The sequence below is a fragment of the Mus musculus genome, chromosome 17, assembly GCF_000001635.26.
Source record: "Mus musculus strain C57BL/6J chromosome 17, GRCm38.p6 C57BL/6J".
NCBI lineage: Eukaryota > Metazoa > Chordata > Mammalia > Rodentia > Muridae > Mus > Mus musculus.
The window spans coordinates 58,100,416-58,114,935 of NC_000083.6; the positions used below are offsets into that span (position 1 = coordinate 58,100,416).

Consider the following 14,520-nt stretch of genomic DNA (forward strand, 5'->3'; position numbering starts at 1 on the left):
TGCAGATCATGTTTAAGTCCTGTGTTATTGTGGCCTGAGCAGTCAGTATGACTTTTATTTTCCAGTGGTTTAGTGGGTCATATACAAGCAAGAATCTCCATAAATAAAAATTTTTGAAAGGAAGTTACTGAGCCTTCAGGACAAATTTCTAATTCAGTTTCTTCAATAAGATAGGTCAGCGTTGCAGCGCAGCTGAATGGAATTTGGGGTACAGGAAAAGGAAATGCTGCCTTTGATAAGCAACCCCTTTTCCCTCTAAATACCTAGTAATTTTCTTCTGATCATGTTTTATTCGTTTAGCAATGATACCAAACTGATAAAATCATCTTTGAGAGTGATGACTTAGAGGTCAAGAAAGTCAGGTGACTCAGGCAATGTTTTATGATAAACTCAGGAAGAACTGTTGTAGTCCAGATGGACAGTTGAGCCAGTAAAGTTGCTCACCAGCAAGCCTGACTACATGAGCTCAATTCCTGGGATACTGGTAGTAGCTAAAGAGATTCAACTCACACATTATCCTTTGATCTTCACATGTGTACCCAACCACACACAGAGTCAACTAAATATATTAACTTTTCTATCATTGGTATTCAATTGGTCTGTGCTGACCTCAATAGGAAATTCTCTCTACCATCCAGCTTCATCCACTTCACTAATCTGACATCAGAGTAGAAGCAACCATGTCTGAAGAATGGGTCGATGTGGGGCATGGGGAAAGCTAGTAGTATGTTGAAGAGGATATGTTCAAAGCACGTTATATTCTTAAATGAAACTCTTCTTGTGTAGCTATGATTAATTCTAACTGTCACCTTGATAGGATCTAGATTCACTCACAAGCAAGCCTCCAGGATGACCCAAAAGGGATCACCAATATTAAGATTAGAACGAGGCTATCTGTAAGGGACATCCTTGTGTATGGTATTTGATATATAAAAACCCATCCTCACAAGTGTAAGCAGGGACATTTGCTGGTCTGGATATCTGATCCTGGATGGTATACTGTAGAGATAGCAAGGTGAGAAGCATTATCTGTTCATCTTTCTCTGTTTCTTGATTGTGGATATGATATAGAAGCTACTTCAAGCTCCTGATGCCCTGACTTTCATGCCATAGTGCCATTATTTTATTCATAAACTGTGAAATAAAATAAAGTAGTTATCCTCCCAGTTAAATTGATTGGGGTATGTTATCACAGCAATATATAAAGGAACTAAGAAAGTAAACTTGTATAATTAAATAATTTCCCTGAAACATTGAAACTCAGTGGTAGAGTCATTGTATAAGATATACGAAGTCCTGGTTTTGATCTTGTAGCTATTGGTTTAAACAAAATCTTGCAAAAGCTTTCACTAACAGCAGGATACAAAGTTTAGTAAAGTCGGAGGACTAAAATGATGTATATCTCCTCTGTCTGAGGATCCATTTGCCAGTATCATTTTGAGCAGTTTTAAGAGGTTTTATTTTGTTTTGTTTTCAGCTTTTTCCTCTGTAGCCACCTATCATCATATTAGTTAATATATAGCATTTCTTTATTTGGCATACATGTCCCATATATTTGTTTTTTCCACTTTTTTCTAAGAAAAAAAATAATGCAAATGGTTTAGGAAAACAGAGTAAGCTGTAAGGCAGAGGAGAGAGATGATTTTCATAAAACAGCCCTTCCTGTTTCTCTTGCAGGCAGTGGCTTGAATGATGGCATGTGGCATTCTGTCAGCATCAGTGCCAGAAGAAATCGTGTTACTCTCACACTGGATAATGATGCTGCATCCCTGCCTCCAGACACCTCCTGGCTGCAGATATATTCTGGAAATAGCTACTACTTTGGAGGTAAGTTCCCTAGCCTTTGATATTTCACACACACACACACACACACACACACACACACACACACACACACAAAGAGTCAGGGAAATTATTGTACTACATGCTCTGTCAATTCACCAAGCCTCCCCATAGCTGTGCATGCATGCATGCATGCATATGCATTCAAACACCAAAATCTCAGACAACTGTGCAAATGTTAGCTATCTAAGAAAGCAATAGGAGTACTTCTACTACTAGAGCTGTGTTACATAACTCATCAAAGGTTATCCTTGTATCCATGCCAAGCTCCTTGATCTCATGTTGGAGATGAGAAAGACAGCTGGAAACTCAGAAAAGAAGCTGAGAGGCAGGCAATACCTGGCTAGGTGATTGAGGTCACCCCACTGCTACTTTACTTTGTGAGCCTCATCTCCACTTCCCATGTCTTGAAGATCATCCACACCCATGGAGGGTGAAAGGGCAAAGTGAAGAGGAGATAAGGAATCCAAGGGACAAAGGGAGAAGCCATTGCCAATTCTGAGTCATTGCTTTTTCTAATGCTCACTGAATGCTGGCAACACTTCCAGTAACACAAGCAAAAACAAACAGGTGGACAAAGCTTATTTGGCATATTAACATTCTAATAAATGCACCTATATTGAGAATGTTATTGGTATCTTTTATTAAAAGAGATAATGCCTACTTCTGTAGCAGTGTTCTGCTTTATAGAAGCCACATCTAATGGAGACTTAGTCCCCAAGGTTCTCTGACATCAATCTCTTGAGATATAGTCCCTGGACTCCTTTTCTAGAACACATGTAACAAAGCTAACTTTCAGAATGACTAGGAAATATAAACAAGAAAAAATTGCATGTTTGTTGAAGCTTAGGGGTGGAGGGTTTACACAACATATAAAAGGCACTGGTCTCTATGCATGACATCATTTGCACACATTCCATACATACGGGACTGTTTCCCTTACCTCCCGATTCCCTTCTACAATGTAAATAGTGGCACAACCTGATTCAGATCTTGTAGATATGAGCTTGAGTTAGCAGTGCCCTAGAGTTGACAGTTTATTCCCATGAGGTAACTAAAAATAAGCACTGTGAAATAGCATTCACTGATGAGATAGCAAGATGACTCTATGGGCAAAGACACTTATCACTCAAACTAAGAATTTGAGTTTCAGCCTAGGAACCGATAGTGAGAGAAAAGAATGGGCTTCACAATTCTGTCTTCTGACTTCCATACTTACATGTTGGCACATGCTTGCTTACACTCTTTCTGACACATGCACAATAATAAAAGCAATAACAGCAATGATACATACATATCCTTTGAAGAGAACACTCATTAATAGATGTGGTATTACTCTTTTGATATTCACATGGGCTATTATGGCCTATAGCTTTGTGCACTTAAGCCTACAGTTCTCTTAATATCTTGATTTTCTTTGCACTACATGTCAAAATCCTGCTTGGTTCCTGAGTGTACCTTTCTTAGGAGCAAATCTTATGAATGTTCCTCAATTAACCAGAAAATTACTCGGCTGTCATCCTTGCTGCAGCATAATTTCCTAGAAAGTGTTATTCAGAACTGCATTCAGGAATTAGATGTGTGTTTTGAGAGACAACCAAAATTCCAGAGCATTTACTGTGTGTGTGTGTGTGTGTGTGTGTGTGTGTGTGTGTGTGTCTGAGTCTAGTTGTGAAATTCTTGCCATGCAAGCATGAGAAATTGAGTTTGGATTCCCAGTACCCATATAAAATACTGGGCATGACATGGAACAGCTTGAGTTTCAGTGCTGGTGAAAGCTCCTGAGGTTTGTTGACAACTCAGCCTACCCAAGTCACAAAGCTCCCAGGTGTTTGAAGAGGCAGTGTTACACAAAGTAAAGTCAAGTGAAGGGAGAGCCCTGGAAGACAAAACAGTCTAGGTAAATTGGTGAAGCCCTAGTTCAAAAGGAGACCTTATATCAAAGAATAAAATAGAAAATTACAGAGAAAGAAAACCTGTTGTCAATCTCTGGCTTCTACATGTACCCACATGACACACTGCATCTTCAGTTGTACACTACACAAGCAAACATATACACGTACACTTGCACACACACAGACACACAGACACAGACACACACACACACACACACACACACACACACACACACGCACAATGGTATTTCTTTATGGTGACTAAGAATCCCAGTTTTACTTTATTTTTGTACTTCTTACTGGGCTAGGATTTACAACAAAAGTATTCCCTGTTATGAATAATAAAGTGCCCAAATAACTAGAGCTTACTGTCTTCAATCAATAAGTTGCCAAAACAATAACAGATCATTTCAGTGCTCTTCATGTTTTTTCTCTGTCCCACAGGGTGCCCTGACAATCTCACTGATTCCCAATGCTTAAACCCGATTAAGGCTTTCCAAGGCTGCATGAGGCTCATCTTTATTGATAACCAGCCCAAGGATCTTATTTCAGTTCAGCAAGGCTCCCTGGGGAGTTTTAGTGATTTACACATTGATCTGTGTAGCATCAAAGACAGGTAATTATTGTCTTGTCTCCTCTGTTCCTCCATCACGTCCCATTCTCACTGTTCTGAATATGAGTTTCTGTAACCAAAATTCTAATCTGTAGACATTTACCACACTAGACATAATTCAGTCACATAATGTATAATGTTTCTTAAAGGATTTCAAGTCCAGAGAAAACGGTTTATATTAGTTTATTCCCTCTTCAAGTTAACGTGCAGTAAATGGGATATGCAAATTAAATGCTAATAGAAATTTGTGAAAGGATTAAAATTTTATGCATAAACATTTGATTACTTTGAAGTTAAGAGTAAAGCATAAAAGGGAGGAATTGCTCTCCCTAAACAATTTCATTTTTAGTCTGCCATGGTGTCCTTCCTATAATGTCAAAAGCTTCAGGAAATCTACAGCTAAGGGTTTGGGTGAGCTCAACATGGTTGTCCTCAATTGTGGATGGCTGACTCTAGATCCTAGTAACCTCACCCACTTTTTCTTTATTTCTAAGGAAACCAGACAGAAGGCTAATGAGAATCAGTACTTTTATTCTACAGCCCAGAAATTTAGTATGACACACTGTTTCTAACTGCATCTCTGTTGGTATTTGGCTACTCTTATAGTAGAAGTTTCTATATTTAAAGTCAGGAAACCAAAGAGAATGGATGCTGAATTTCAGAAAAATTTTGCCACATTCCATCTATAGCACCAACCTGCTTCATTCTCTAATTCTGCTTACCCTCTGAAGATATCAATGAGCCAATAGGTAATTAGGATTTGTTAAGTTTGGCTTTAGAGGTTCTTATTACATTAATTAGTCACTGCTATAAATATACCATGAAATATACCATGATTTGTGAAACATACGTTATCAGTAAGATGTGATAGCAGTAAGTTCATACCACTGTGAGAATGAGGAATGAGATGGAGGAAGTTCGGGTAGTTAAATGAATTAGATCTTAAAGAATGAAGCAAATCATACTTGGCCAAGTTGAGAAACTGATAGGAGATAGTGCCACAGATGGTACAGAAATAGAAGATGACTTGTGTTACCAAGCCAAAATGCCATGACTTTGCATTTAAAACTGTGGTGTATTTTATAATTAACAGCAATTGATAGTTTTCTTGGAAATATTTATTTCCTGAGAAGCAAGTAACTGATGAATTGTCTTGTAACTCACCATGCCTTAAATTCAGTTTACATGCTATAGTTCAACTCATGTGCTACAGTCCAGCTCCCAGGTCATACAGGGAAGGGGCATGGCTTCCACTTAGCTAGGGATGTAGACCTGGAATCATCAGAAAGAGAGCCTTTTTACTAGCAGATTTTGGTTTCATGTTCTATGTGAGAACTAAAAAGAAACACCATGGGATTTTGCTAGAAACGTGAGTTAAAGAAAAATGATAGACACAGTTAGGGGAGTTCAAGTGATGAGTGTCTCATGAGTTAGGGGAGAAATGAGGAAAAACATCAGGTGCCTTTCCTGGGAAACATGGGAAATCAGCCATGCAGAACACGGCCTCAGTTAATTCTGGAAATGACCACTGTAATTAGATGGAACATTAACACACACTTCTAGTAATACCATTACACATGGGATCACCAGCATATCATGCAGACTTCTTGATCCTTGTGTATTTTTTTTCCATTTGACCAGCTGGGAAAGTGAGAAATAAAATGTGTACTTCATTAAAATATGCTAATTTAAAGGCCTCCAAATCAAAGCTAGTATAGGAAATGAATCCCATCCCAAGTCTACATTCCTGGCAATGGAGACACTTCCAAAATCATCATCTGGTGCAATATTTTATATATTACAGATCAATACAGGGACATTTGTCAATTGGGATATCTTTGGTATCCTAATATGCAATCAAGAAAGCTATCATTATTTTTGATTACATAAAAGTCATTGCCATCTACTCTGCACCATTACTTTTGTGTAATTCTAGTCTTGAGTAATTAATTATATTGCATACAAGTGTAGTTTGTTTAATTGTATAATGAGAGATGTGTGTGATTCCTTTAGAGTGTAAGTGGTATGTTTCACTTGAATTGCAGTGACTTTCCCTAACCAAAAGGAAACCTGGGTCAATGCTATGTTTGGTCTCTCAATGATCTAATTTACATTTGTTTGCAATCTGGGAGGCAGGACCAGGGATTACAAAGGCAGGTGTTTCTGAGTTTTCTGTTTCCTTTCAATTTTTTTGTAATAAAAATAGATGTCTTAATGAAAATGTGTATGCATGTAAACTAGTAGCAGCGATAGATGGTGGGAGGGAACATATGTGTAAAAGATGCATAAAATAAAGAGGCAGTTGGTCAGAGGTCAGGTTGGGAAGGAGAAGCCTCAGTGCTTGGGAAAGCAGACACAGAGGGTCTTTGGAGCTCCCTAGCCATCTGAAACTGGGAGCTACAGTTCAGGAGAAACTCCTGCAGTGTTCCATTTGTCATGTGTTAATCAGTGTGAAAGTGTTAGCCTGCTGGTAAGACCCTGCTTATTAGGGACGGCAGGGAATGACTCTAGCTATGGTTTCTCTGCCTGTGCTTCTGATGAACAAGACCATGGAGGCCTGTGTCTCCCTTGGACAGCAGATACTAAGACCTCTATCCTTGTCTTCTATGTACTTTTTCTCCTTCACAGTGATGTGGGGCCCACCTCCACATCCTGGACTTTCTTTTCTTATTTCCAACTATGCCTCTTACATATTTAAATGTCTTAGTGCTAGTCATTTGGGAGGAAAACTAGGTCTGATAAGGTCATGGCAGTTTTCAAACAAAAGGAACAAAGTTTCTAAAATCTTAAGCAGCTCCTCTGTGGTCTCTTATGGACCCTTTGAAATGATGTCTGCAAACTGGTAGGGTCAGATTCTTTTGAGCTGTTTAAAGTCTGCCCTTGAAACATCATTTATGACTGGAGAGATGTCTCACTGGCTAAGAGTACTTGATTCACAAGCAGGCGGGTCTGAGTTCAGATCCAGCACACACATGTAATAAACTAAGCATGGTAACATGTAACATGTGACCACCTGTAACCCTTGTGTCATGGAAGCAAGAGATGGAAGCTTTCCAGCTACTGGTCTAGTTAGGACAACAGCAGCAGGAACAATAACAAAGAAACACAATTACCTCCAAGTTGAAGAAGAAGAAGAACATGTCTCAGTGGAACAAGATGGAGAATGATAGAGGACAAAAACTGATACCCTACCTGTGCCTCCATACTTGTTCATATACATGTGCATACATGCACATATTATCCCCCGTCACACACATACCCCCCACATACAAAATAATGTTGGTAAACCTCAAGGCTGACAGATACTGGTTTCTGTGCAGCTTTCTGCAACGTCAGCGAAATTTTGGACACCATAAGTCCCATTCCTTGTGGACTATCCTCATATAGCAACAAATTTGGGGGAGGTCCTTATATATCATCCAGTTCCAGTCATAAACATACAGAAATGGACATCATGTAGAGGCTGCAAAGTCAAGTATGGAATCAGGGCTTATTCCCCCAGGGCTCTGCAAATGTATCCTTAGCATATTTCCTTCTAATCCTTTGGAAAATTCAATCCATTTGTGTTTTCCACTGGATGGTTCACATACAAAACAATGCATTCAGTTTCTTCCCGTGAAATATGTCATAAAACAGAATTTTCTCCTTCCATTTCTAGATCTTTTTCTCCTAGCACATTTTCTGCTAAGAAAAACATGCCTGTCACCCTTGTGTGAGGATGCTTAGCTTCTCAGCTTGGGCATGGGGAGCTGCAAACACAGAGGGTAGGAAAATACTGAGTTGGATAACCTCTACAGAGTCCTGATACATCCCACCCCATGTGTGGGAGTGTGTTAAAACAGTGGGTAATATAAAAAAAAGATTGCACTGCAGGAACAAATATCTGAGCTCTTCTCTAAAACTGAGTCTTTAAATCTGGAAACAGGAAAGCCATGGTAAGGGCTATGCTCCCATAACCTGAGTATTTCTCTCTGTGTAAGAAATGTTAACGTTGCAATATGGTATTCTCTTTTCATGTGTGAAAAGAGCCAAAATTAAAACAGAATCATCTCTGTTGCTTTCTTCTTTTGTAATTTGTCATATTTTGATCTGTTTCATGGAGGAAAAGGAAAGACAGTATTTTATTTAGGTGCTAAATAAACATTCTTTTAATAACACTTTAACTATCTCCACAATCCTATAGAGCTCAGATGGTTCTTCATCTGTGGCCAATCTAGAACATCACAGTGCAGCTTGGTAAAAATGTAAATTCTAGTAATGTGAGATGATTCAACAGTTAAGCGTCCTTGCTGCTTTGAGAGAGCACCAGTGTTTCAGAATATCCACACTGTTAGATCATAATCACTCGTCCAGATCCAGTAGATCGAATTTCCTCTTTTGGCTTTCCATGCACATAGTCATACCAGATACATACATATAATTTAAAAAGAGAGTTCAATTTAAAGGAGTTAATTATAAATGAAATATCTAGGTGCCAGCCTATAAATAGAGAAACGACAGGGTTAGATAGTATGATGTTTTCCTGGAGAGTCTAAAAAAAAAAATCTGTGTTTGAGATCTCTGGGGTTGTCATCTTGGCATTCCTTCTAGGCTCTGCCCCACAGTTAGTTACCTGACAACAGCCTGGCTTACTATAGAAGAGATTGTTTGGGCTCTCCTCTCTCTCCTATACTCTCTGAACCTTCTCGATCTCTAACTCTCTTCTCTCCCTGATCCCTTACTCCCTTTCTTCCCTCCCCCCTCCCCCTCTCTTTCCATGTATTCCTGCCTTGACTCTTTCCTCTCCCCCACACTCCCCTCTCTCTTCCCTTCTCAACTCTCCTTCCCATGTCCAAATAAAACTCTATTCTACACCAGATTTATCACATGACTGGCACTTTGGTACTTCATTGGGAAGGGGATGCCAAGGCACCTGTACCAGCTCACCATACCATGCTCTATTGAACATATCCTGGCTCTCCTCTTTAATAAAGCACAACATTAGTGTCATGACTGAAATTTAGAAACTCCCAGGTTCACATTTCCCACTACCACATGGACTTTCCAGTCATCAAATTGCTCCCTCAACCTATCTATCCAAATACTAACAAATTGGTAAGTACCCCTCCACACACTCTGGTGAAAACATCCCCTGGTCCCAAAGGAGGGCCATTGAGCTCCCAGTCACCCTGTGGTTTCCTTGGGGACAAAGGCACTCACAGTTATGACTGGACTTCTTGCTGACTCCTGGTTCTAGGACATTTTCCCTTGGGTGAGATTTTTTTCTTTCTCCTCTGAAAGCAGTTCCCTGCTTGCTATTGTGAAATCCTTGGTCTATGTGAACCATGCTCCTCACTTTTGCTCAGGCACTATCCTGAAGCCAGCCTTCCATTTTAACATGTGACAACTTGATTATCTGTCTTGGCTGTTGTTTTCTAGTTATTAATTTATCCTTTATCAGGATACAGGTAGGAGTAATTAATAACTTCTACTCTTAACCAGAAGGGTATGTCTTCACTGCCACTCCAAGGCTACCTACTGCGATACCTCCTGGTCCAAAAAGTTTTCAAATTCACAGGCTAAATTCAGCTCTGATATCCACAAAACAATAATTCTAAAGGCCACTTACTAGTGCTTTAAAAAGAAAACTTTTACAACTCTTACCAGCAATCTGAAAAATGGAAAGATTTCTTCATTTTATTTTCCTCTCTGCCTAGTTCTTTAGTGATTTATCTATCTATCCATCTATCTATCTATCTATCTATCTATCTATCTATCTATCTATCTATTTATTTTGCTTTCCATTTTCCTGGTTTCCTGCCCCCTTGACTCCACCACTGCTCTCTGCTTTCTACCTCACTCTCTTCTTCCCTGCCTGACCTGACCCCAAATGGCACACAGCATGCTGCACTAGAGCAAATTTGCTGGCAGAGTTCAGCCTCTCACCCTCTCTGAGTGTGAGTGCGCTCATTCTCTCATCCCACCTCACTCACATCCCAATCACACTGAACTGAGCTGCCCTGATCCGAAGGGATAATCAACAGGGACCTGGGCAGGGGCGAGAGAGTGTGAGGGACAAGAGACATGAAGAATGAGAGCAAGACAGTTGCTTGATCAAGATCTGAAAAACTTTATTCAGGGATGGCAATATAAGCATAAGCTAGAGGAAGCTTCAAGGGACGGGGGAAGAGCCCAGGGGCTCTCTGAAAGACAGGTGACAATCTTCAGTTCCTTGAACCAACGGTCACAGTGCTCTCTCCACCCACAAATATTCTTTCTGTTTTGACCACAAATGTTCTCTCAGGGCTGTTTATGTAAGCTAGAAAATTTACACAAAGCCATGGTTGAGGCCATGGCTCCCAGAACTGAGCCACTACCTCAACTTCCCTACTCCTGAGGTCACTGTCCACTAGGGGGCCAAGCTGTATGCCCCTCACGTTTGTCCACCACAAGGCTGAGCTGAATGCCCCTCATATCCCACACATTGCACTGCTTAGATTCATCTTTATGTTTGTCTCTGTCATGCTTCTACAGTTCTATTCTAATATAGACAACACTTCAATTAAGAAGAAGTTATCATATGATTTCTATCCTGCATTGGTAAGTAATAATTTTAATATTAATTTAAAGATTTAAAACAATGAAAAGGTTATATGCTCAATAGATACTATCTCTCAATCTTGTTAGAAATCTACTACATGTAAAGTTAAATGTTTAAACTTACTATGACAGAGACTTCCAAAGCCTAAGAGTGATTCCCCTAACCCCAAGGTCTGTAAGAAGATAAGGGCACAGTGACAAGACCACCTGTATTGTGGTATGATAACCACCGAGGAAACACTCCTCCATTGTCTTGACTGCTGCCAGGGATCAGCCTACACTGTGGACAAACAGAAGATACCCAGAGTGTTAAAGGTCTCATATTTGCCTAAGACAAGATGAGGCACTTCTCCCATATTCCTACTCCAGAGGAACAAGTTTCTCATCTTCTGGGTTTGATGGCCAGATTGACTCTGCCTGAGTTTCGAAGACGACCAGAGGGGCCTGGGAACTGTTTAGGTAGTAGACTATTAACCAACCTCTGTCACTTTAGTCAGTACATGGCACCTAGATTATAATTTACTCTTTCAGATTTCTGACTACATTGACAGCTAAGGTAACTATACCTTGACAGCTAGAAAACAGACCTAGCTTTTTACCCACAGGTAACCCACCATCTTAACTCATCATTCAATTTGTTAACTAGTTAAGACTACCATATCTCTTATGAAAAGACAGACAGTTTTGCCTTACTCACAGGGTTCATAATAAAGGACACACAATTTCAGATATAACATTTCACAAATGTAACCTTCTACTCCGTCTTTATCTAAACTCAGTTTCCAGTGATTAAATGCTTCATATTTCCTCCTCTTGTTATGCCATGGTTCTATTGAGACTTCAAAAGCTTAAGAAGTTTAAAATCCTAATTTTTGTCAATAAAGTTCTTATATTTTATTAGCCCAACTCTAATAAAACATTCCACTATATGATCTAGCTTTTATAATCACAAGCTCAAATTTTCAGTTTCCTTTCATTGTCTTTTAACTATAGACTTAAGCAGTTTCTCATGCTAAATCTAGATGATCAAATATCATATTCACAAGATCAAAGTTTTGAATTTCCCTTAATTGTCTTTTAAATATATACTTCAAAATGTATCTTCTTATGCTAAATTTATTTATATTCTGTCTCCTAGAGAGAGAGAATAAATGGCTCTTCTTGATCCTGTTCCATGAAAGGTTTTTGTCTTTCCTAAGCTCACCTTAAAGACTGTTCATGCTGTTAGCAACTTTATCTCTTTTATAAACTTTCCAAGCTCCAGGAAACCCACTTATATCTATCTACCTCTCATGGACTAAATACATCTAGATAAATACACCTGCTAAACAATATCCTAAGTTCCCACTTGCTACCTAGTCCAGAGTGTGGGATTCCTTTCCAGTTGGGATTGAGACTCCCCTCACTCCAACCACCAAGACCTAAGGGTTTCGATTTTCTCCCAAATGATCTTAATTTTATTTTCTACCTCCTGTGTGTGTGTGTTTGTGTGTGTGTGTTTCAGCTTCTTGTCATGTCCAGGAATTTACACAAAATCTACATGGAGTACAGCTAGAAACAACCTACAGATGCTTTAAGCTGTTCTCACAGACACAGACGCTTCTATTAGACCTGGTCCTTCTTACCCATAGATGATGATTCCACAGACCCTGGACAGCAAGGTCACATCCAACTCTCTTAAGATTGGACCAACATCTCCATCCCCATTTTCTTAGGTTTTCTAGAGACATCATGCCCCAAAGTCAGCAGGAAATAGCTAAACATCAGGATGGTCCTATTCTTGCTTCACTATCACTTCTCTCTAGTTTTTCCTTTTTGTATTTAAATCAAATCTGAGGAATGTTAGCTTCCCTTCTAGGCTCCTGCCAACAGCCAGTTAAGCCAGGCTAACTTTAAAAGTATCTGTTTGGCCCCTCCTCTCTCTCTTATACTTTCTGCCCTTTCTCTCTCTGACTCTCTTCTCTGCCTGACCCCTTTCTCTCACTCTCCCTTCTCTCCTCCCCCTCTCTTTCCACATGTTCCTCTCTCTCTCTCTCTCTCTCTCTCTCTCTCTCTCTCTCTCTCTCTCTCTCTCTCTCTCTCTCTTTGTGTGTGTCTGTCTGTCTGTCTGCCTGTGTTGTGATCATAAAAATAGAAAGAACTATATAAGAATATGTTCTGGAGAGGTGTGGGGGAGGGGGTTCCTCAGCAGGTCCTTGCTGAAGAAGCATCCCTTCCCCCTGAGAGACCAGCAACATGATCGTATAGTACAGAATAGAATTTATTTAGAACATGGGGAGGGGAATTAGGAGAGTAGTAGAGGCAGAGAAAGGTAGAGAAAAGGAGAGCATAGAGAAGTAGAGGCCAGTCTTGACCACATGTAAAGAGGGGGAAAGGGAAGAGAAACAAGGGGGCAAGCAGGAAGCAAGACTAAGAGAGACAAGAGAGTAAGAGAGGGAAGAGGGGCCAAGCAGCCCCTTTTATAGTGTGCCAAGTCTACCTGGCTGTTGCCAGGTAACTGTGAGAAGGAGCATACCTGGCTGCTGCTAGGAACTATGGGGTTGGAGTCCAGACAGAATACCAACATTCTGTCTACCTGTCCGTCTGCCTTTCTCTGCCTCTACTCCCTTCTCAACTTCAGTTCCAGATGCACTTTCCTGTACTACATACTCAAAGCAATTAAATCATGACATGCCATCTAAAAGTTAGGAATTCAGCCCTTCGCCTCTTTCTCATCTTAAAATTTCCCACATGGATAATGGTTGATTTGCTCCTCCTGAAAACCACACATACCTAATAAAAACACCACCAGTGCCAGCTGACATTATTCACCAGTTGTTAAGTGTTCCTTCTATAACTATTAGCTGGTGAGAATATTTTTGTTTACCAAGGTGATCATAAAATCAGACAAGCAAGCTATAGCAATGCATCTGAGCAATGTAAGCTAAAGATAATAGAGTTGGAAGGAAACACTGTAGCACCATATTATAGTCTTGTGCTTTAAGAAAAGTGGGGCATCTTAGCCGTAGAAGATGAGTGTAGAGAGAAGACAGCTCAGGAGAAAGAAGAAACAAAGTGTCTGTAGTGAATTTTAAGGGTGTGATTGATTTTCTCAAAATAAGATGTAGGGAGATAACCATAGGAATCCATGGATCTTGGATGTCAGGTTGGCAGCTGTGAAATTGGCTCTGTTTGCCTGGAGGAATGGCATTAGCAGTGACCCTGAAATGTGCTAACATGTTTGTGTCCATGTTATCTCTTGTCTGAAAATGAAATTACTGAAGAATTCATATTTCATTTCAGCCCAGAAATCAAAAGTAGAATAGCGTATACTTTCCCCTCCTCTTCATCAAATAGAACTGGTGATGACTTAAAAAGCTTTTGATCATTCATTCATTCATTCATTCACTATGTCAGAGCCCACTATTTTCTGGCCTGAAAAGCTGCTTCTAACTTCTGACAAATATGGTCTAGTGTCTGGTGTGTGTGGTAGCATGTGTGTGCATACATGTGTGTGCATATTTGTGTAGGCCCAAGGTCAATGCCAATTTTTTTCCTCAGTTTCCCTTTCTTAGACTTTTGAGATAGGATATCTTACTAAAATTGTTTATA

General features: G+C 39.8%; 1 protein-coding gene across 15 annotated transcripts in view; it reads left to right on the forward strand.

Moving 5' to 3' along the window:
• Cntnap5c (contactin associated protein-like 5C) overlaps nucleotides 1–14,520 on the forward strand; it is a 648,880-nt gene that overhangs the window by 331,342 nt on the left and 303,018 nt on the right. For all 15 annotated transcript variants that reach the window (XR_385354.3, XR_385355.3, XR_385356.3 and 12 more), the window contains 2 exons: nucleotides 1,678–1,827; nucleotides 4,182–4,353. Coding sequence is in view for 11 of the 15 variants with exons in the window: in XM_006524747.3 (XP_006524810.1) it covers nucleotides 1,678–1,827; nucleotides 4,182–4,353 (322 nt within the window). In the remaining 4 variants the exon portion in view is untranslated. The remainder of the gene's footprint in view (nucleotides 1–1,677; nucleotides 1,828–4,181; nucleotides 4,354–14,520) is intronic.